Source organism: Scomber scombrus, chromosome 2 (genome assembly GCF_963691925.1).
Source record: "Scomber scombrus chromosome 2, fScoSco1.1, whole genome shotgun sequence".
NCBI lineage: Eukaryota > Metazoa > Chordata > Actinopteri > Scombriformes > Scombridae > Scomber > Scomber scombrus.
In genome coordinates this window covers 8,146,142-8,170,361 of record NC_084971.1, presented here as the reverse complement: position 1 = coordinate 8,170,361, position 24,220 = coordinate 8,146,142, and the positions used below count along the sequence as shown (strand labels likewise).

The 24,220-nt window shown below is 43.9% G+C and overlaps 1 protein-coding gene across 1 annotated transcript; it reads left to right on the top strand.

Moving 5' to 3' along the window:
- The first annotated feature begins 383 nt into the window (after window positions 1-383).
- On the top strand, window positions 384-23,486 carry rnf38 (ring finger protein 38). Its single transcript, XM_062427666.1, has 13 exons — window positions 384-445; window positions 1,448-2,137; window positions 12,997-13,058; window positions 17,142-17,344; window positions 17,433-17,805; window positions 17,897-18,061; window positions 18,357-18,527; window positions 19,001-19,186; window positions 19,300-19,403; window positions 19,518-19,602; window positions 19,715-19,836; window positions 19,948-20,047; window positions 20,710-23,486. Exons 2-13 carry the CDS (start codon window positions 1,528-1,530, stop codon window positions 20,770-20,772), a joined length of 2,244 nt encoding a protein of 747 aa, XP_062283650.1. The 5' UTR covers window positions 384-445; window positions 1,448-1,527; the 3' UTR covers window positions 20,773-23,486.
- Window positions 23,487-24,220: the final 734 nt, after the last annotated feature.

The window sequence follows — 24,220 nt, the reverse complement described above, 5'->3', positions numbered from 1 at the left end:
AAAGCGAACTTTCAGCTCCAGAGGAAACAGCTGCAATGGGGTAGGCTAGGCTTGGTAAATAAATAATTTAAAGCCCCCTTCTAGCCTGCCTCTCTGCTGTCCACGGCTTCTGATTTAACAGGCAGTACTAATCAATGACCAATCCATCGAACTCCTCATATCGCCCATAAACTCCTGATTTTTGTCCATTCAAATTTATAAAAGCAACCTTTAAAGAATAATTTAAAATATTTCAATCGGTGGATGAGTGAGGGGTGTTAAAAAAACACAAATACAATTGCTTTCTGACGCATCGATCGAGCGATATTTGATTGGGCAGGTCTGGTGAAATCCGACTTTGAGCGTTGACGGTCTGTCACATTTCACGCTGACACCAGGCAGCACACACACACAATATTATCGACACATCCGAGGCAGGAGTACAGTCGAGGAGAACACATTGAAGGTAAGTTACTGTAAAAAAAAAAAGAAGCCACTCAGAGCAGGGAGAATAGACCGGCTTTCAGCGATAGACTCAGAGGCGGGGTCATTTCTTTTTGCGTTAATTTTAGCCGTGGTTCTTTCTTTGTAATTTTAAGCTTGACCACTTTTTCATCTTTGTGCGCTCTGCTTGTTTCGCTCCTCTCTCTCTCTCAGCGGGGGGAAACATAACCGGCGTCTCTAACTCGCTCAATGAAATCACACCGAACAAGTTTTGACTCTAACCTTTTTTTGTTTTGTTACTATTAACCAAGCCATTTAAAGGGATTCGAGGCGTGGGTGGCTAGCAACGGGATTTTTTTCTGTGTGTGTGTTGGTTGGTGGTGGAGGAGGAGGAGGGGGAGGGGTTGGTATGGGCTTGCCAAGCTAGCGAACGACGTTACGCAGACTGGCTAAACAAGTTAAAATGACTCTTAAAGTGGATAAAGTTGTCTTAAACTCGGCTCGGAGATAAACACGCTTTTGGGAAAGCTACAGGGTATGCTAATAGGACGGTTGTACGACGGGAGCGAGCGTAATAACACATTTACCACAGTAACGCAGTAACGTTAGCCTCATGTGAGCTAGCGAGCCATGGCCGGACCCGCTGCTGGGTTGTTGTCAACTTAAAGCCGGTGAGACGTTTTAACGTTAATGTTACATGTGGGGGACAGCTTTATGATATTTTTTTACCAAATTTCCCCCTAGTCTGGTTTACAGTTGTGTTCAGTCAACACGACATACTGATGATATCTTTGATAGGCAGCGTTGTTAAATTGCTGAACCAGTTCGGGGGAATATCACCTTATTATTGGTAGCTGACGTTAACGTGACTTCAAACAAACAATGAGTTAAAGTAGATTAATGTTACATTTACAGCAGACACACGCGCGTCCAAATAAATAGTGTTAAGTGTTGGTGTAAACAGATACATCATCTCGGCTCAGTTTAACTGTTAGACACTCTCCAACTTTGTGTCTCTAAACAGTGTCTAAAAAAGCTTCTTCTGTGAGAGGAAACGAGAGGAAAAACAGAAAAAAGGAAACAGAGGAAATCCCCCGAAAGGAAATGCCAATCGCAGCCGCTGGACAGCCAACGACTCGGGAGCCCAGAGTTTGCCCCCGGCTGCCCTCCACCCCGGAGCCTGTCCCTAAAGGGGCTGATTTATTCGACGAGGCGGGGGCGGCGGAGTCGGCGGAGCGGACAGACTACGGGGGCGCAGAGGGGGGCAGAGGACTCGGAGGCTATAGTTACAGCCAGAGCGGCGCTAGGGGCTTTGTACAGCCCGGATCCACCAACAGCTCTCCACCGCAGTCCCCAGCCGCGTCCTCCTCTTTTCTCTTCCACCCCCTTCACGCCCACCAAATGGCCATGGAGCCCCCAAGGACTCGATCGCGTTCTCGGTCTGGATATTACCAGCAGTACGGTGGTGGGAATGGTAATGGGATTACAGGCAGTGGAGTCATGGGATCTAACCATCACCACCACCACCATAGCCACCACCATCAGCAGCAGCAGCAGCAACTGCATCCACAGCAGCAACACGGTGCCGGCTGCGCTCCGCTCGGAGCTCACAGCACCCACCCGGACAACCAGCAGCGAGCCCCGGGAAGTAACACCCCTCCTGGCATTCAGAGGCTTTCTTCGGTTCCCGGAGCGCACCGCATCCCGGCAGCAGGTAAATATCCCCACTTGTCATAGTCACCGATTGTGTTTCCATACCTTCCACCAACACATGCAGTTGAATCACAAATTGCACGAGACTTTTTCGTCACATAAGCACCAAACAGAAGTCATAGAAGTCGAGGTGTTTAATACCTTGGGGGAGGTTTTCAGTGGCAAATTTGAGAGCAGGAGGGGCTGTCCATGGGGTTGGCATGGCAAAAGTGTCTGTGCATGTGTGAACACATTCGTTGTATTCAATTTGGAAGGGTGTTTTTATGTACTTGCCACAAAGCTGCAGTGTGGATGTGGCTCGCAGTTAGTACATGCAGTAGGCAAATGAACAACAGCAGTCTGTGGTGTGGACTGGGGTAGCCTGAAGCTTATTGAACTGCTGTGCATAGTTAGTTACCCAGACTGTGTTTCTGAAGGCACTGTGGCATGTCTACTTTTAGTCAACTACACAAATATTGATGTAGCTAGGTAACAAGTCTTACAGTGTGAACAAGGCCTAAACTGTCAAAACTGGACACGAGCTATTCTTTTTTAGAAACTCACATGTACATTTAGTAAAAAAGCTGCATAGATAACCAAGGGTTTCAGTCAGTTTGAAGTTGTAAACAGACATAGGAAAGAAAGCAGACACTCATCATATATTCCTTCAGTGACAGTATAGACTCGATGGCACTGACTGCCAAAGATGAAGGGACTGTTTTACCACAGGGCAGGGCGAAACATACCAAAATCACGTTACAGTAAACGCTCACTTAGGTGTAGCGCTTTATGACAAGAGTATCAGCTAAACGACAAAATGGGATGTTATAAGAAAGAGGGTTGGCTGTGGCCTCTGTAATAACAGACACACATTCTCCTCAAGTGCTGCATGTGCTTATTCTGTGTCAGAAAGAGGGGTTCTATACTAGTAACTAAGGCGAGACACGCTTTGATATTTGTGTTCCACTGCAAAGATAAACTCGGCAAGAGTGTGTATGTGTGTGTGCGTGGACTCATGCTGGGTGTAGAATACATGGGAGGGCACTCTCACACAGCAAACGCAGAGCAGCCAACCACACAACATAGAAACGGCACAGCTAGAGTTTCATATTCAGGGGCTCCTTTTTTTTCTCACTAAAGCTACCAGTGCACCTAACAGGGTTGTTAGGTTTCTAAATGAAACACATTTTTAAAAAAAGTAGGAGGATAATTCATTTACTTTTTCTACCATAAACACATTTTTCATGTAAATTTGAATTGGGTACAATTTCTACATCTATCTCTATTGTGTAACATGAAAATGTCCAAAAAAACTCAGCTTCCCAAAGCCAACTGACTGACTGTGCATGTAGGAATGAATTACCATGCACTCAAAAGACTTAACAACCCAGTCACCTCTTATTGAGCAACTCATGTTGGACTGAAGATGCAGCGAAGACAGAAACAACATTAAGTGTTAGCTTAGTCACAACAGAGATATTTCTCTCCTTTGACACATGAACAGTGAAATGAAGCAGTCCAGCATCCATAATTGAGTGTAACCCCGGTTCCATGGTTCCTGTTTTATATTGACAAACACCGAAATCGTTCTTAAATCGCACAGAACTCACTATGGTACGGCCAACTTTTTAGCTATGGCACTATATGGATATATGTAAGGCCTCTATTTTGCCTTATTTTGAAAAAGTTAAACATATGAATGAAATGCTGGTGCTTGCTTGTGTGTGTGTGTATACGTTTGTGTGTGTCTGCACAAGGGAGAGACTGAGCAACTGCATATCGAGACTGGAATTACCTGTCGTTGAGAGTGAGAGTAAAAAAAAAAAACAGCTGAACACACATAAACAAACAAAAGCCCCTTCTGGACTCCCAGCCTGTAGGTTGTCTAGCTGTGTGTGTATGTGTATGTGTGTGTCATATGTCTTGCTTTGTATAGGCTTGTTAGTTTCAGGGATATCCAGGTGTGTGTGTGTGTGTGTGTGTGTGTGTGTGTGTGTGTGTGTGTGTGTGTGTGTGTGTGTGTGTGTGTGTGTGTGTGTGTGTGTGTGTGTAAGACAGAAAAGGAAGAGGATTAGCAGAGAAGTTGAACTAACCACAGTCAAGAGATTATTGGTCAGCTGTGACCTCTGACCCCATACTCTGTCATAGCAGCTTGGCTATGACATGTAAGGGTAGTGCAGATCAATGGATAGAATGACTGTATTGTATTTCCGTCCAAATGGATTTCGATCTGGGGCGGGGGGGGGTAGGGGGGAGCTGCTGGCTCGAGATTCTGTAGACACTCATTCATTATGTGGACTAATTTCAATTAGACCTGAAACACACGGCACACAAGAAGCACAGCAAATTCAGAAAGAACGCCCCTCTCTGTGTGTGTGTTTGTATATTTAAAATTAGACATCATAGAACATCTGAATGTAGCAAAAGTCTTGTTTACATCATCAACATAAACCAGAAGAAGCTTTGTGACTAATTCATGGTCAAATATTCTCTTACAAGAGTGAAGCAGCTGCTGGTTGGACCTTTTCCAACACTGCTCACCTTTTATTAGACGCTCTCTCCATTACCAGAGCGAATCCTGTGTATTGGGAAGAGGGAGAGGGAGAAGGAGAGATACTTTAGTCCATTCTTCTTGCGCTAGTCACCTGCGTTGAGCATGAAAGCTAATGATATTTTTCTACTCTTTAATCCCTCCCTTTCTTTTCCTCTCCTCATGTTGGACTCTTTTGGGTCTATTTTTTTGTCTTGTTCTTTCATGCATGTTTCCCACTGTTTCCTCTCTTACTTTTGACATGCTATCTCTTTCACATGAATTTGCAGACCGTTGTATGTTTGAAGTAAAAAAAAAAAAAGAAAGCCTCCTGAAAGCTTGTGTCGAGAGTGCAACAGAGAAGGGCAGAAAAGTGCTGCCAAATTTGTCCAAGTGGATAAAAACGTCATTGGTAGCAGTCGGTGTGACCTGCCTCCGTCACAGCGTGTCCTCTCTCAGTCACATTCACCCCCCCCCCTTTTTTTTTGTCAGATCAGTCAACCCCCTCTGTACCCCTCTGGTCCATTTTCTCTGGCCTCCTCCCTCACATTGGTCTAATGGAAGGATCGTTTTAATGGATCGCCCAAAGCGGCAGAGGGGCACACACTCCTTCCACTCTTACCTTTACCCCTCCAACTCCACTCCTATCCTCTCCATCCTTTTGTCTGCCACACAAGTGGAAAGATGCACTGTTTTTTGTTTTTCTTTACTCCTTCCTTTTTTTTGGAACACTTTCCTTTGTCTTGTCACCCAGGCAACCCCCTCCAGTTTGGAAAGAAACTCTTTCACTCGGATTGACCAAGTAGCAGGGGTTCCCCGCTACTCCGTCACTCCAAATAAACAACAAAGCAGTCACTTTGGTCAGCAAGAGAAGATCCCGCGGATAGAGGCGGGTGACCTCAAATTAGCCCCAGGTCCAAGGGATAGGCTCTGATCTGGTTTAGGGGAGAGGGAAAAAAAACACTTCTAAGAGTGACGGGGGAGAGAGAGAATGCCAAAGGTCGCTAAAAAGCCTTAAGCAATGTCAACATGGGGAGAGGGGAAATGTGGGGGGGGTTGGGTGGTTGCAAGGTTGAAAAAAAAAAGAGTAGTCTGGAAAAGGGGAGTCAGTTTTTAAAAGAAGTTGTGGGCTGGATCAGGCGGGTATGGGAGTCGATGTAGGGAGGAAGTGCAGAGCATGAGCTTTAGGAAGGTCAGGCGCAGAAAGGATGAGGAAGGGAGGTAGAGAGAGGAGATTAGGCAGGCGAAAAAAAGGGGGGATGCGGACAAGTTTAATGGAAAAGGGGGCACGTCTGTGGAGGAGACGCACTGTTAGGACAATGTGTGTGTTATTGGGAGCGCAGCGCAGAGGAGAGGAACGCCACACACAGGGAGAGAGCAGCTGAGCGTGGAGCCTGAAAGAGGGGTGGGGGTGAGTGGGTATATAATGCTATACTGGTAAGATAGAAAGATGAAAACGATTGGTTGGGAGCAGACGGAGGCATGGAGAGGTAACGCCACATATGACTGAAGCCGAGTGCAGAGGCAGTGAGTTTAGAAGTGCGGCTGAAGATGTGTGAGGACGGCAGGAGCTGAGGAACAGCATGACTTCAGGGAGGCCGTTTTGTTTGGGTTTTTTAACAATTTTTGTTGTTTTTTTTGTTGTGTCTTCAACTGTACTAGAAAGTTGTATTTAAAAGCCTTGAGACCCCCCCCCTCTTGAATAGCTGATCAATACCCTCTGTTTTGTTCCAATAGGAAGGATGTTATTAGTAAAAAATTATACAAAAAAGTTCATTTCATACCGTTTTTTCCTATTTGTTCATACTTTTTCAATATGAATAAGATTAATAACATTGAAGCAACAATTAGTCTCTTTTTACCAGATAAATTATAACATATAGAGTTAATGTCGCCCTTAATAAAAATACATTCACAGTACCAAATCTCTGTCTCAACAAGTTGTCAGCATCTTCAGCTTTTACTTCTCATTTTAACTCGACCCCTACCTTTCTCCTTCCTTATTTCCATCTCGTGTCCTCTTTCTGCCTCAGCTGTAGCTGTTATGCAAAGCGAGCTTGCACATACAGACGCACCCAACAGCTCGCAGTATGTACGGATGTCGGGTAGGGAGTAACCTAAGTTTGCTGTGGTTTTTTTTGTAGATGCGCAACGGTAACGAAACACCTCTCGAAATTGTTGAAACGCCCCTTGCGACACAATCCACTTCTCTGCTGCGCTGTGTCCATATGCTGAGTGTTTCCCAAACAGCCGTCATTTCACTCACATATGGCTAAATACATATGCTGTTTCTTTTAGAAGATGCAGGGCCTTCGAATAACAGTTTTTTGCTGTTATTCTGGCAAAACAAGGCCTGGTTAGAACATACTGAGTAAGCAGCGCAGAGCCAGCTACAGAAGGAGTTATATGATATATTGCGGCAGATGAGAAGTTTCTATTTGTGCTTTGATAATATTCTTTTCTGCTGTGAAACTTTACATTTTCACCTGTTAAGCTTGTTTGATGATCAAGATACATGTATTTGACAAGATGCAGCAAGAGTTATTCTTTATTAGTTGTTTCCCTGTTTTTAAATGTATTGATTTGAACAATAGTCATGTACATATGTGGCTGGTACAGCATACAGTATGCTCCTGGACCCTACTGTATATAGATATGTGTGTATGTGTGCCTTCACTTTGGTATTTCCTCCATCTAAATCAAGTACACACCTACCTATTATTAGCACTATACAGCCATGTGCTTCAATATCCGCAGCCAGTGAGCCAATGTGAAGAAGAAATAAGTAATTAATTGGCCTCATTTTACACGTCGATGTCAGGACTTTTTTAAAATGATGCATCGGTCGCCATGGTGACACAGCAGAAGTACTTTCAGGTTGCTTCTCTGAATGTACTTTAAATGATCAGTTTGTAGCGACAGTGTTTAGATTTATCATGAATGACTGTCACCTCTCAGTCCACAACTTTCTCTCTCCCCTAACTCTCCATTTCTCTGCTGGTTTGTGTTATTCATTGGAGGGGTTAAAAGGAAACGAGCAAGATTGTGTTTAAGAGAGAAGTTGAAGTGAGAAAGAGTAAGCATATGTATGCCTGCACGCTTTGTTTACTCGCCGCCTGGGTGGGCCGTCAGAAACACATGCATACATACAGAGTGATGTCAGAGCAGAAACATTTCTTCTGTCAGCGTGCAGAGAAGAAGTTGACAGAAAGAAAAAGCGAGAGAACAAAGACGTATGGCATGTAAACGAATGCTTCTTGGTAAGAGGCTCTCGCTGGAACATCAATCAGCGGGAATCTAATCAACAAATAGATTATAGATGGTGGAGGAACTGGATGGGGATCGAGATGCAGGCAGGCAGGTCCTCAGACTGCTGGTGTGCATCAGGCACTCGTGGGCCTGAGCATGTTTTTGAATGAAAGGCCAAAAATATAACAAGAAAAGATGTAAAGATGGCACTGATTCTGCCACTACGAGCCTTACAAAGACACTTTTTCATTACACGCACAAGATATCTATTCAACACGTATTTTAGCATTGTTATTGTCGCATCCTGGACCACAGTTGACTCCCACATTAGCTGCAATGTCACACTGTCAGGCTCGTATGTTAACGTGTGAAACTCAGATTTCAGGTGCGCCCAGAGAAACTTTCCCCCCCTTCAGCAGATGAACGTGAGAACGGCCTCCTGTTGTCAACTGAACATACAGCCAGTAAAACTGCCTAATGTATTAATGGTTAAAGATGCTCTGACAGAACAGGTGTGCAAAAGGAATCACATCCATACACTCTTCAGCAGAGCTAACATAATTATCTTTGTGTATGGGATGCACAGGAGGGCTTTCCCAGTAGCCATAGCTCACACAGGCTCGTGAATGAGATGACACGCACGTCTTCAAAATCTCAACTGCGCATCATGTGTATTTGCAGCGCAGTGTGTCAAGCCGGCTGTAATTGGCAGGTCAAGGAAGTGTATGCAGTAGCTGTGGGAATGTAGTGGGATAGGTTTCAAACTTTTTTTTTTTTGCTTTCAAGTGTCCATTTCATTCTTTTGTTGGAAGCAAAGAGCGCCTTTAAACATAATAACTTCACATATAAGCAAGCCAAAGACTTGAGAGAAAAGTGCAACCTGAGGACCGCAAGCATAGCCAAGAATATTATGAGGAAAAATAACAAGGAGGAAGGGCGCGAAATGTAAGTAAACGGGCGGACTACAAAGACGATGAAGGTGGAGCGAAAGAGAGAGAGGGTAGAAGGTGCAAATCATGGTTAAGGCAGGTAAATGCTATTTTGATATTTTTAAGCCGGCTTGTTACTCCGCTCTTTTTTTTAGCGCCAGGGTGTGAAGTGTGCTGTGACATGTGTTCGAGGGTGGTGATGTGTTTTTGTGTTACACATATGCACAGGATGAAATGGTCTTTACTTTAAGAGCTGGTGATTTTGTTAAGTAAGACTGTCACTTATCTATCATCTTATCTATCCAGACACCCTTTTTCCCTCCCCCTATATCGCTCCAAATATCCCCTGTGTTGTTGTGTTTTGACACCAAACAGAAAGGATAGAGAGAGAGAGAGAGAGAGAGAGGGAGAGAGAGAGAGAGGGAGGGAGAGAAAGAGAAAGGGGGGTGTTGGAGATCATGGACAGAGAGATGGTGCGATAGAGGAAGCAAGAAAATGTGGATGCGGTGAGATAAAGCTGCGGGAATATACGAGAGAGACAGAGACAGGCCCGGCAGATAGGGAAATGGATTGGTGGCAGGGAAGGGATGGTGATGAAGTGATGGAGAGTGTGAGGAGGAGGAGGAGGAGGAGGATGTGTGAGGAGAGGAGGGTGTTTGAGCGGAGTGCAGAGGAGGAGGAGGGAGGTGGAGAGAGAGAGAGAGGGATGAGAAAGGGAAGAGAGGTGGAGGAAATGGATAGAAATAGCTGATGCACTCTGAGGCTTACAGAAAATCAATAGCAGTCAAGAGGGGAAGGCACAACCCCCATCCTGCTCCCTCTCCCTCTCTCTCACCCTCCAGTGCTCCCCTCTCCAATCCTCTTCCTTATGTTTTTTCCCCCCTCCTCTCTTTACTCTTTATCTGTTCCGATCTTTCTTTCCTCCTCGGCCCTCACTCTTTCACAACCTCTTCTTCCTCACCTCCGCTTTGCCCTCTTCTCTCTCTCTCATCCCCCCGTACGTTTTCCATTCCCCCCACCCTTCCCCTCTGGCCGTTTCCGCCTCCCCTCACACCCCTCCTTCACCCTACTCCTCCTCCTCCTCCTCCTCCTATCACCGTTCTTGTCTTTCACCCTCTTTCCAAGATTTCCACAGGCTGCTGCATGCCTAAAATGGAACAACAGGGACTTCTGTGTCTGTTATTATTATCATTATTATTATTATTATTTTTTAACCTTCCAAAACAAGCAAGTCAACGGTCATTTTCTACCAAATGCAGATCAGGCGTGGTCAGGTGTGAAAATGAGAATGGTTATATGTGGACTAAAACTTTTCCTCCATTCATTCTTCATGCTGTTACTAAAGTTGGCCTTGACTGTTTGATCTTTTTCTACTTTTATATCACGCTGCTGCTGCCGCTTAAAATCTGATGTGCAGATAAGCTAGGATGATTAATTGATCAAATGGTGTGACATTAATTACACCACTTGTAACTTAAATACTTCCAATGTCTTCTTTGTCACTCATAAAATCTGATAATTTAATGGTCGTCCTCCATTTTTCCAGCAGTGATCACAGTATGGAGTGAAGACTTCATATAAAGTATAAATAATAATCAGATGTTTTGGTGTAAGATGGAGAACCTTAAAAATATTCTCATAGTTGAGTAAAAATGTGCGTGTTTGCAATTTAATGGTGATGAAAATTGAAGATGATAAATGTTTGTTTTAACTTAAAAGTGAAAGTTTTCACTTATTTTATTAGTATTTTATTAAATTAAAGCCCTGAATTCTATCCTCTGGCCCTTTCTCTCTTTTTCCTTTGATTCCTTTTAACAGTTTTTCACCAACGTTTGCAATAATTGTGTGTTGTGGTGGCAGCATGTTCATGATTCTTGTGTCTGTTCTGCCTCCTGAGGTTAGTGCTCTTATCTCAATGTCCAGCTCTCACTTTCCTTCTGTTTACTCAGGAATTTAAGACTTAAAACATAAAAAAACAATAATAATAATACGTTATAAATCTCAACATCGAGCCAGTCTCAGCAGCGGAAAGGTGATTCATATACAAGGAAACTTAATGCTGTCGTACATGAGAAAATATTTTAAATTCACACATTAAAAAAATGTTGTATTATTCATTAAAATGTACTTCCCTCTATCTAAATGGAGATGTCCAAACACATTGCAGTTCATACCGTATATGCCTCAACTTTCCTCGAGGCCTTTAGTGCTGAAGCTAAACAATTCACCCTGTGCTCTGTGCAGTCCGTCCAACAGAGCACATGATGTCATCGAAACATTTCAAACCTGTTCTGTAGCTTCTGCGTCGTTCGTTCTCTATAGAGTGACTCCGACTGAATGACTCGTCTCTGACTCAATTTACTGGAGTCTGACAAAGTGCAAGTGAGACCATATTCAGGGAGGGGGAGCTGGATTTTTGCCTATTGTGATGGGTGAATGAGTGTTGTACAGAAGAGCGCCACGCAGCCGGCGAGTCCCACGAACGCTCCACTGGTGCTGCGTCCCCCAAAATCTTCTTGGTGAAAAGTAGCCTTTTAGCTAATGTAAGCTTTACTTACCTCAACCTTTTCAATGCATTTTGCCTGCTCTAGGGATTGGAGTATGCGAGGAAAGGCTTTTTTTTTTCAAGGATTGAGGAATTCAGTAGTGAAAAAAAACAACCTCACACTGTCTGCCTCTTCTCCCCCCCCCCCCTCTTCTTTGTTGTCAATCATAGCTTTTCTTCAAAGAGTGAGGGTTTAAACAGGAAAAAATCCCACAAACAAACAGCCGTGAGGTGAAAAATGCTCTTTTTCAAAATACTTTTTTTTGTGTTGCATCTATTCCCCTTTTTTTTCTTACTTATGTGTCTTCATCTCTATTGCAAAGGTAGCCTTGTCTGGAGTGCCCTTGGGAGCGCTTACCCTTGGAGTGTATACCACTGCCACCATCTGTGGCGAGGACGTGCCCGGCTAAAGACGTGCCCATGACAAAAGAGGAAAAACAAAAAGCCAGAATCAATAGAAAAGACAATAAAAAAAAAAAAGATGAAAGGATTGTGGCAAAAACAAAAGAGTAAAAGTCTTAGCTGTGATGCAAGCGGCAGTATCATCAGAAAGCGTCTCTAATCCAGGATTATTGTGTTTATTCTGTGCGTGTGTGCGCGTGTGTGTGTGTACACCAACATCTACTGCTTCTGATCTGAGACTACGCCATATGTGTTTCAGTCACTTTTGGGGCCGTACACACGCTCCGTTCCAAAACATGTTGTCAATGTTTCTTTGCTGCGTGACAACAATAACAAAAGGATTAAATGTCCGTTGGGCCATCGCAGTGAAGGAATTGCCCCTGTGGTGATGTAGGGTGGCTCAACAGCATGGTCTGCACTTATATGTGGTTTTAGCGTTATTTAAAAAAAATGAAAATCAAGGTACATTATTCTGGTATTATGTCAAACAAATGGGGCAGCAGAACCTAACTTAAAATGGTGTCGACGTTGACTTTAGACCTAAACTATTTATGAATGGACTCCCTTTAGATATGTATGATTGTTGGAAATCTATTTTACCTCACAGGTTAAATGGCAGCCTGCTCAGCCCTGAGGTGAACGGGGAAGTTTAAAAATATAACTGAAACTTCCAGAGTAGCCAGTCTGGATGCAGCAGAGCAGCCAAGCACTCAACACACACACATATAGAAATATAGAACAAGTTGAGCTTAGCCTCATAAAAAAGGAAAGAAAAGAAAAACAACTATAGTGTGGTTGTGATGGTTGCTTGCCATCCACTGTGGTTAGCTTTTCTATAGCGCAATATTGCAATATTGTGGTTATTGTGACGGCCCTCAATGTCCCAGCATATACTGGGTACGCTGTTGCTATCAGTGTCAACAAAAGCTATTACCAGAATGTTCTTTTATATCGATGGTGAAGTGTGAACACAGTAGCACATGCTAGTCAGATGCTGTTAAACTCATGCAGACTTTGTTCATTGTGTGCAGGCGCTCATCTCAATATGTGACAAAGTGTAGAAAAATGACTTGATGTAACAATATATTTCAGTCAAAATGTAATTTCCGATGCTGTGTGATCAGACAGATCCTTACTTGGCATCCCAGAGCGAGTATGACGTCTTATAGGAATGTGTGCATGTTGTGTCAGTGTCTTACATTCGGTCTCTTTCCTTGTCTGCGTAGGAGCCTCCGGCGGGTCTTACCACTGCCACCCAGACCATGCATACGGAGAGGAGAGCGATAAGGTAAGACACGCACCTTTTAAAATAACATATTTATGTCCATACCAGTGTAATACAGTGCAAGCTTTTAAGAAACCCTTCATGTCGTGCTCTCAGGTTCCTCTTTTAGTCGCACCTCTTGTGAGACGCTCACACACAGCACGGTTTTGCAAATAGCAGCTCGGCTTTATGTTTCACAGATGCTGAGGTATGTTTAGATGGTGTGATTATGCAAGTTTACAGCACAAGCTGATGGGGGAGTGTTTAATTTCCCTTCATTTTTTGGAGATGGAGTTGACTAAGTTTTTATGTAATCAGCTGATGACTCAAACATTTCGTTTCATCAGTTGTGATTTGAGACTCAGCTAATAGGTCCACACACTCCCCTTATATACATCTTTTTTCCCCCCATTAAAGTTGCTTCATAAGGAAAAAGTCAACTTATTCTATATTTCTGACATAGTATTAGTGATAATTTAAGCAATATTTTTAAAACATTACTCAATACTAGATCATATAAGCACACTTTAAAACCTAGTCCATTGTACATTAATGTACTTCAGTAAATGATAGTCATTGTCACAAGTGAAGGCCCATGTTGAAAGCAAACAGATCAAGTGAAAAACAGAAGAGAAGGAGAAGATGAGGAGGAGGGTGGGTGGGGGAGGCAGGATGCTGAGGAAGGTGTTGCAGAAAGCTTGGAGGAAGAGAGAGGGAGAGGGAGGGAGGCGAGGCCAAAAACAGGGAGGGGGTATTGCTAATGATTTCACCTCCAGCTGTGGGACTTGGTTGGAGTGAGAGAAGGGAAAGGAGGGAGGGAGCGAGGGAGGGAGGGGAAGGAAGGGAGGAACAGTGGCAGAGGAAACAAAATGAGCTTTGAAATCTTGTTGATGGAAAGAAAATAAGCAGAGGGGGGGAGGCAGGGAGGGAGAAGTGTTTTGGAGTGTTTGGTGGAAGCATGTCGGCTAATATTAATGAATCCGTAAAAGCAAATGACTGCATTTGCTTGGCGTGCAGCGTCCATTCTAGGGGGCAAAGAGAAACATGGGCTCAGCTTTATTTCTTAGGTGTGTGTGTGTTTTTTGCGCGCACTCTGTGGGCTTGGGCACTCTTTATTTTGGTTCTAAGAAATGACAGCGAAGCCACAACAGCTGCTGGCCACAGTTACCGTGTGTGTGTGTGTGTGTGTGTGTGTGTGTGTGTGTGTGTGTGTGTGTGTGTGTGTGTGTGTGTGTGTGTGTGTGTGTGTGTGTGTGTGTGTGTGTGTGTGTGTGTGTGTGTGTGTGTGTGTGTGTGTGTGTGTGTGTAAATGGATGCATGCATATCCCAAATGTGGACATAGTGAAATAGAACGTGGTAGGGTGTGTCTGTTCCCATGCTTCAGGATATCTGTCCAGCCCGGTGTGTGATCTCACTGAATGTGGACATAGTGAAAAGAAATGGTGTGTGTGTGGTCCTGCAGAATGTGCTGGGATATCAGGAGCAGTTCATAATGTTTCGAGGTAGTGTGTGTGTCGAGCTTTTCAAAGTCAGCATGTTTTTTTTTCTTCTTCTGGCTTTACAAGGAACATGTTTGGACCAGACGTCTATGTCTCTGTGTGTGTGTATATGTTCACAACAAGCACTCTATTTGGCCACGTTAAGCCATATTGCTTGAGGACTCACACACACACACAAATGCACATGCACACACTCTTTTGTCTGACATCGCTCCCCTCCCACTAACACAGGCAGACAGGCCCATCAAACTTTCATACTAATGGGCAATAGTCTGCATGTGTTATAAGAGACTGTGTTTGTGTGTGTGTGTGTGTGTGTGTGTCCTGTGTAAGAACTTCTTGTCTCGTCCCCTTAGATTTTTAGGCCGAGGGTCTTGGACAGGACAAGAGGAAAAGGGGGGGGGGCTGCAAGAGGAAGAGGGGACTGGAGAGGGGTTCAGCTTATCTGATGGAAGGAAGGGGGGGATGGGAGGAGGTTGTAGAGGAGGGTGTTTGTGTGTATGTGTGTGTGTGTGTGGCAGAGGGAATATGTCAGGCTCGGGATGGAAGAGGCTGGCTCAGATATGAAAATGGGCACAGTAGATATCCCAAGGGTTTTGGGGTTGGGGCTAGGCTGGTAAGAGAGGTTGTGGGGGTGTCGGGATGGTAGATAAGGGGGGGGGTTGTTGTTTAGAGGAACAGAGAGAGATTTTTTGAGGGCGGGGGTGGGGGTGGCCCTCCATCCTGTGTAGACATGGGCATAGATAGCATATCCGTTTTGATCAAATAAGCTGCAGCTGTTTTAACAAAGTAACACTTTAACACATTAAATGCTGTGTATAGTAGTGTGATTTCACTTCTTTTTTTCAGTGAACAAATTTGCATGTATTATAGGCATATTTTGCAGCAAGTTTGCTCTCTAGAAAATAATTAATTTGCATTGTTCACTTAGTAAAATGGCCGCAGATACACCAGTCATCTCAGACCCAAAACGTTCAGGCCTGGTAATTTACACGGCGTGTAAAAAAGACACAGACAGGCACACTCAAAACCGCTGTGTGTAACCCCTTTGGCACGACCCAAATTTGTTCTGTCATTTAGTGTCTGGTGCACCCCGAGGCTGCTCTGAGCTTCGCCCCTCTGTCGTCTCTTCCGCCTGTCTCACACACTCTCACATCTCCTGTTTTCTTTTCCTCTTTCCTATCACATCGTCCACTCATGTCGAGATTAAATGAAGTCATTGTTATTGTTTGTCTTTCCCATAAGCTGTTCAGGCTCAGGGTCATGTCCAGTGCCACGAGTGAGCGATAGAGCCGTTAATAGTACAGCGTGTTTGGCCCTACAGTTAAAATACACTGTGTTCAGGTTTGTTAGAACAGCAGAGTGCCTGTAAAGAGCTTCAGAAGGTATTGTTCTTTTATAGGCTGTAGAACTCAAACAGTGGCAGCTGCCCATGTGTGAATGTGAATTTGTGCATGTCTGCAGGCATTTCCATAACTCTGTGTGTGTGTGTGTGTGTGTGTGCACGCCCTGCTCTCCAGCTGTTTCCTGTTAGCTATCACACTGCTCTCAAGGTTGCTGAGCTGTGTGTGTGTGTGTGTGTGTGTGTGTGTGTGTGTGTGTGTGTGTGTGTGTGTGTGTGTGTGTGTGTGTGTGTGTGTGTGTGTGTGTGTGTGTGTGTGTGTGTGTGTGTGTGTGTGTGTGTGTGTGTGTGTTAAAAGTCACAGCCGCTGAGTCATTTTTATCACACTTTAACAACGCGTCTCTCCCACGAAGCAGGGATCAAGCAAGGAGAAGGGGGGGAAAGTGATGGTAAATCTGAGGAAACATGCATGTGTATGTGTTGTGTGTGTTTTGTGTCTTGAGTAACCTGTGTGTTCTCCAGAGCACAGCTAAGGTCGGCGTAAGGGATAATGACTAAGAAGTGACACATGAACGTGTGTGTGTGCGCTTTTGTCTCACCAAGCGCCAACTATAAGAGTCACGTGTGTGCGCTTTTGTCTCACCAAGCGCCAACTATAAGAGTCACTGCTTTGACAGTAAGTGAAGTGACTCACAGATGACTTGATAGGATTGAAACAGAGTCTATGATAACTCAGCATGTAGTCATCCAGGTTTAGACTGACTGACTGATGTATGTGTGTGTGTGTGTGTGTGTGTGTATGTATCACTGACTTATTTTTTGAGTCCATGAGAGAAAGTATTTGTCAAGCTTATCCAGCCAAGGGTGTGTACGTATGACTCGCATGTGGGCCTGTGTGCGCTTGTCTTGCGTTTGCATTTCCTCACTCCAAGAGGAAGTAAGTTTGAACCCTCGGGGCCTCCGAGCGCTGGTGGTGTAATATGCTCTCTTTCACAGAAACACGCAGTACACACACACACACACACACACACACACACACACACACGCACAGGCACGCACAGGCACGCACATGCAGGAAATGCCACGAGCCACAAAGGAACCCAGTGTCTACGCAGTGGTATAGATTGTATGCCGGAGAGACTGTAAAGCACGATGAAAGTGATTTATTTGATACAAGCGCTATGGGTCACTAACCACAATAACCCATCCCCTCTCTCACCCTCCTCTTCTTTTCCTCTTTCTTCTTCTCCCCCCTCCCCTCTCCAGAGTGAGGAAAGCCCCAGTCCAAAGCGCCAGAGGCTGTCCAGTCAGTCCGTCTTGGAACAGTTGACCTCATCCGCCCCCCCACCATCCACCCCTTCTCCCCCCATCCGCCCCTGGGAATCAGGACCCCCAAGTCGGAGACAACCTCACCCCCACACGCACTACCACCAAGAGAGATGCCTCACCCCCGCTCGGCACAGACGCAGGTAAGCATTTCTTGATTTCTACAATTAGTATACGCATGTGTCGGCCGAGGATTCCGAAAATCAAACTTGTATCTGTCCTTTCCTCTAGCCCGCCAGCAAGGCGACAGCGCGGCCGACTCTCCAGACCCGCCCGTCACTTGCCTCCCCATCACCACCCCTCCACCCAAGGCCCCGCACCTCGCCTGTCACCGTCGGAGCTCCAGGATGAAAACTACCACCATAGCCACCACCCCTCCACACACCAGACGTACCCGACGCACACCCCCAGCTCCTACGGGCAGCCCCCCACAACCGGAGGCGGGGTGGCAGGTACCGAAGAACCCCGAGCTTTCCACCCCCCCACCTTGTCCCCACGGCTACTGCACCCAGCTGCTCACCACCACCATCACCATCATCATCAGCAACAACATCACGCAACGCAACAGCAGCAAGGAGCCATGGTCATGGACTTACATGAACAGGTGAGACTGTGAAGATTTTTAATGTGCGATGGAGCTCGGAGACATTGCCTGTGTGTGTGTGTGTATTAACAGTGGTGTAATGTCTGTTCAGCTCCAGCAGGGCAGCGTACCAGTCTCCTACACGATGACCCCAGTCCCTCCTCACGGCCTCGCAGCACCTTTGTGCAGCAGTCAGCATCTTCCCCCTACCTGTTCTTCACAACAACAGGTCCCCGCCTGCAGTGTGGTCTTCAGCACTGGACAACACTACCACCCGGTGAGAGGAACATAACAGCATGCTCTTTGTTGGAGTGTGTGGGTTGTCTTGGTAATAAAAGAAGTACACTTTGTGCTGTACAGTCTCTCCTACAGCTCCTCAGGAAAAGGAAAGTGCTCAAGAGGAAAGTGGATAAAAGTAGCAAAGACCTGCAGCACATTTTCCTATTTTGAAGTGGCTTGTTAAGTCTTGGCTGCCACCTTGTGGCAAGATTTAGTACTTACAGACACCACAGTGACAGAACATGCAATTAAATACTTACTTTCTCTCTTCTCATCCACCCTTTTTTTTGCAGATGCTACAGGCGTGTTCAATGCAACATTTGCCAGTGCCCTACGCCTTCCCCTCGCTGCTGTCCAGTGACCCTCAGTTCCTGCTTCCCCCTCCACCCCACCTCTCTCATCACCCGCCCCACCTCCCCACACCCGGACAGTTCCTGCCTTTCCAAACGCAACAGCCAAGATCGGTACGGGAAGAATTAATGTCTTTATAATTCTATCTGTTTGTGCTTAAAATAGTGCCAGGTCAAAGACAGTGGTCTACATTTGCAGCCGTTTTTTTGGAGTAGTTTTGTACATGTTAAATGGCACCAGCTAGTGAGTAACCCCCAGTTAAATTAGTTTTCTAGGCGGTTAATGTATTGGTCTGTTAATGCTTATGTGTAAATATTGCATGATGGCATTAATGGCCATATTTGTCATCACACTGCTAACAATCACTCATATTATTTGCAAATACAATCATAGGTGTGCTCCTTAGTGGTGTGCAAGGTACAAGACAAACGAACTATTACTAATATTCAAACCAAAACCTTCTGTCCTGATTTTGTTTGCATGTCCTACAAAACTGCACGCGAACATCTTTGGCCCAATTATCGTCCCACCACAACACCTGTTACTCATCTGTCTTGATCAATAACATCCCTTTGTTTCCTCTCAGCCCTTACAGAGGATCGAAAACGAGGTTGAGCTTCTTGGGGAGCAGCTTTCGGTGGGCGGAGGCTTCAGCTACGCCCACCATCACCACCACCACCATCACCACCAGCCTCCCTCCACACTACCGCCCTCCACGCCACTCCAGTTCCTCTCGCACCATGACCCCTTGTCACAGGAGCTCTTTACAGTGGTGAGTACATGCATTTAAATATATGTTTTGCATGATAGTATATGATTATGGTTGAATGATGGCGTACTCCGTGGACTAAATTGATTTTCTTCTCTCTTTCCCATCTTTTACAGCCCTATCCTCACTTTATGCCTCGCCGATTCACAGGCCGGCGTTACCGCTCTCAGCAGGCTGTTCCCCCGTCACCATACCACCCCAGCTTCCTGCCTTATTTCCTGTAAGGGTTTTTCACTTCCTCAGGTTTTAGTTGGAACTACACTGGTTAATTTACACTAGATTTGAGAGTGTCTCAGCAAGGTAACAAAACATTGTATTCCTTGTCTTGAAACAGGTCGATGCTTCCCGTCCCCCCAAATGTTGCCCCCACTATCAGTCTAGAACTGGATGTGGATGATGGAGAGGTAGAGAACTATGAGGTAGGAGGAACCACTGCCACATCATACAGCCAAAACTCAGACAGAGACTCCAAAAAGGTTTCCATTGTGAACTTTGACTTCTAAACTTTGCCTTTCCTTGTGAAACCTTCAGGCCCTGCTGAACCTGGCGGAGCGTCTCGGAGAGGCGAAGCCCCGTGGTCTAACTAAGGCAGACATAGAGCAACTCCCATCATACAGGTTCAACCCCAACAACCACCAGTCTGAGCAAACACTGTGAGTACTTCTTTCTGCCTTAAATAAATGTGCGTAGTGAGGACTTTTTCTCGTGTGTGGTTGTAGGTTTTGCGTCTTGTGATTTAAAATGTCTTATACCTTGTCTTACAGGTGTGTGGTGTGTATGTGCGACTTTGAGTCTCGCCAGCTCCTAAGGGTCTTGCCCTGTAATCACGAGTTCCACGCCAAGTGTGTAGACAAGTGGCTTAAGGTGAGTGAAGACATTAATTTATTTTTTCTTTTTCTTGAGCTGCTTAAGGCTTGGTTAAAACAGAAAGTGGCAGCTAAATTGATCCGTGTGCCTTTGAGAAACATTTGGCTTTGGAAGCTTATTGACTTCTCACAAGGCTAGTTGGTGAGCCAATTGCTATCATGCTATCCAGTCAAGGCTGTTCTTGCATTTTATCTTTGGGAGTGTACATCATTTCATGCAGTCATTGAAAAGGGGAACAAGTTCTCCCAGCTTGCGTAACAAACTTGTTAGCTCAGCCATAAATGGGCAGTAAACAGTTTGTTCAAAAGACATATTTATACCTCTGACTACTATGTCATACTGTAACTCTCTACAAAGCATTAGTTTTGCGGGGCAGTTTACACTTTGACAGAGGAGGGTAAATATATGTGAACGGAGCAACACAGATGATAAGCTGTTGTTGGTTCCTCTGTTTTGAACTCCCTTCTCTCAAAGGTCAGCGCTGTCATCAACAACTCATATTTTGTGTGTCACTGTTTCCCTGAGCTGATCTGCTGGTTTCTAAATAGCTTCAGTTACCAGTTTGAACACTTTCTTTGCTGTGTTTTTTGTATTTATTAAGTTATTTCGTTTTTTACATTAAACCCTAACCCCCTAATGTGTTTTTTTTGTTCTTCCAGGCTAACCGGACCTGTCCTATCTGTCGAGCCGACGCCTCTGAGGTCCAGCGGGATTCTGAGTGACCTCTTTTTACTTGTACCGACACATCCACAATCTCCCATTGGATGCACCGACTACACAACAGTTAAACTTCTCTCCTTTTTATCATTCACCTCCACCTGATACATTCTGCCACATAACTGGGACCAGCACTCCTTACTCCTTCACTCTTTATCCTCCAAGACACAGTAACTCTCACCTGGGATCTGCATTTAGGGCTGGGATCTGCATTTAGGGGTGTGGAAACTTCCTACTGATTGTGCTCACTTTATTGCTGGACTTCCTAGGCCTTGGACTTGGACTCTTTACGCCCCTGACTACTCTGCCTTCTGCTCATGGTTACTCCATAAAATGAATGGCCTTTGAAACACATACACACATTGGACATACTGTATGTACATTTATTTTATTTTTTCCATTTCAAAACTGATGTGACCCTGATGAAAAGCGTCTGTATTAGTTGTACTAGCTAACCCCCGAGGGAGAATTGGCAGTCCAAAGATTTGATGATAATTTGATTTGTTTTCATTCTGGTTATAATCAAGTACTCACATCTTTGCTTGCAGAGACCTATCCTTTTCTCTAGACTCGTTTAACTGACAGAATCAATCCTTTTTAATTGCTGTATGTGTATAGCATTCCTCATCGTGAAAGCTGTGTGTGTGTGTGTGTGTGTGTGTGTGTGTGTGTGTGTGTGTGTGTGTGTGTGTGTGTGTGTGTGTGTGTGTGTGTGTGTGTGTGTGTGTGTGTGTGTGTGTGTGTGTGTGTGTGTGGTGAAACAGATTTTTGATTTTTTGGTGTCAAAAAGTGAGCAACTTTGGAACAGTGATAAATACACTTTATTTTCTCTAAATGCGTGTGTGCACCAGTGTGTTATGCGCCTGCCTGTGTTTGTGTGTGTGTGACAGATACTCCTCCTGTGGTATTTATACAGTTCATTGGGTACAATGCATTGACTTCCTAAATCCTGTTTTTAGCTATTTCTCTACTTAAGATTGATTAACACTCACTAGAGGTTGAAGGGGAACTTCAGACCTTTTGTGGGCCTATACACCAATAGCTGAAGATTCTTGTATCAAAATGAAACAAAGTTTTGGACCAGGATCACCTCTAGGGAAGTTGGCAATGCTCTTGTGTCATTATTCTTTTTCTTTTTTTTCTAAGTCAACTCGCACAACTTTGACTCCATCACTCCATGTTTGTGCATCTACTTTGTTCTTGTCTTAACATGTAAAAGCTGGAGGCTTTTAAGAGACTTCCACATCTTTTTTTTTCTGTTACATTATTTCCTAACTTAACAGATCAGGACTATTTAACTGTCTAGACATATCCACTAACCTCTCTCCTAAGGCACATTCATGTGAATACAGTTGGATCTTTTAGAGACGGTTAGGTGGACACAAAAACATTAATTTAAAAAAGAAATCACCCAAACTTTCAGTCTTGCTCAGTGTTGTAGCTTTCTTATGGTCCTTTGAAAACATGTTTCTATATCTGTCTTTGTAACCGTGCTGCTTTTTCAGATCTGTGTTGGCAGATATAGAGGCAATGTTTTCTCCATCATTGACAGGGAACAAGTGTGAAGAAACTTGTAAGGTCACCGCTAAATCTACTATGTTTCACCAGATGGTGGATTTGACACTTTAGTGCTTTAATATTTAGACGCAAGACCTACACACTCCCTTGTCATTCTGAACAAACCACAGATTTGAGTTTTCCACAGTTCATGTGTGTATGAGAACAAATAGTTGAATGCATCACATTAATATACGTTCTCCACTTAAACTTTAAGCACCTACAGTATCCCAATATGTCCCTTTATATTCTCACTGCACACTTGTTTATTTCCAGAGGTTTTTGGGACTCTGTTTCTAAATAATAGTTCATCTCTGTAAGGCTTATGTCAAACTGCCAGAAGTCTAAGATGTTCACCTCAAGCACAGGACAGGCTTTCTAATGTAATTTATCACTATTTATCACATTTTGGTATTTTGTGTCAAGATGGCAACCTAACATAAACCTTACAGAGACCGCATAAACTCAAGTGTGTTGTGGAAAGTTCATTCAGGCACCTGCAGTGTCTTACATGTTAGATGCCTTTTATTAAACGTCCATGTTCTCCAGGTACAACTTGTATCTACTCAGTGTCAACACACCAGACTAATTCTGTTTATTAGTGTCCAGAAAGAACATAATTTTTTCTATAACTCATCTTCAGTGTTGTATAAAGTCATGTGATATCCACGGTAACGGAGGGAAATGGTTTTCTGTCATCTTTTTTTTTTTTTGGGGGGGGTCAAAGGTCATATTTGTGACTGTATGCATCCATTTTGTGTCTTAGGATTGTTTTGTGTTGGACAGTTTTCTGTTGCTTGGTACACTAGCAATTACCTCAGTCCCACTTATTTATGTCTTTTCAGAATATGGCGCGATTAGTCCTTATCAATTTATTTTGCTAATCTTTTCCATGCAAGTCGTTGGGTTGTTTGAATTTTTTTTTTTCATTTTAAACTCTATGAAACTCTATCATTAAAAAGGTGTCATAGTAGTTTCATTATGTATTATATCTGTAACCAAAATCATTTGAAGGCCTGTTATGATGATAATGAAATTTTTAACAAACATTTGTACATTTTGTATGAGAGTAATTACTAGTAATACTTTATTAAGTAGTGCAATGATTTTTTTTAATCCCTTACCCTGTCTTTTGGATTTCAAAAGCTGGCTCAATAATAAATGTATAACATTCTCTTCTAAAATGTTTTTGCTTTCGAGTTATTTCTCTCGACATCTCCTTTCCCGTCTGTTAGCCTTTAAACATTTATCTTGACTTTTCTTCTCCACTGAAGCGAACAGGACAGATAAGTGCAGTGTTTTCAGGGCTGTCCTCTTGGTGGCAGTGTAGTTATGGTTCATACTCCTTGAGCTGCACTGGTGCATGTCTCCTGACCTCACTGACATTTGTTAACACTGTACTAAAATCCTTCAGGCGTTTCTTCATTTGTCTGGTTTTGACAACACTTGTAGCAGTTTTTCTATTTTGTTTGATTGTAATAAAACATCAGTGATCCAAACGCTTTATTTGGAGGAAGGAACTGCCAGTTCTTATCTACCAAGCTACCCTTCAACACAACTAGAATTCAAGTGTAAAGGAACTCAAACCATCAGCTCAGTTCAATTCTATGGGCTTTATTGACATGCAATGTTGCCAAAGCATCAACACTTGGTTTAAATATTTTGACAAAATAACAATAATATGAACATTAACACAACATTCATATATATATATATATATATATATATATATATATATATATATATATATATATACACGTGTATCTCTCTCTCTCTCTCTCTATCTCTCTATCTCTCTCTATATATAGAGTACAGTGCAAAAGTCTTAGGCCACCACTATCATACAAACAGAAAATACAGGAACTATGTACACAAAATTTAAAATGAAATATTATT

Coding starts and splice junctions, on each gene's coding strand:
- rnf38 (XM_062427666.1), top strand. CDS start 1,528: ATGCCAATCGCAGCCGCTGGACAGCCAACGACTCGGGAGCCCAGAGTT. Junction 19,404..19,517: donor AGCTTCCTGCCTTATTTCCT/GTAAGGGTTTTT, acceptor GTCTTGAAACAG/GTCGATGCTTCCCGTCCCCC. Junction 20,048..20,709: donor GTGTAGACAAGTGGCTTAAG/GTGAGTGAAGAC, acceptor TTGTTCTTCCAG/GCTAACCGGACCTGTCCTAT.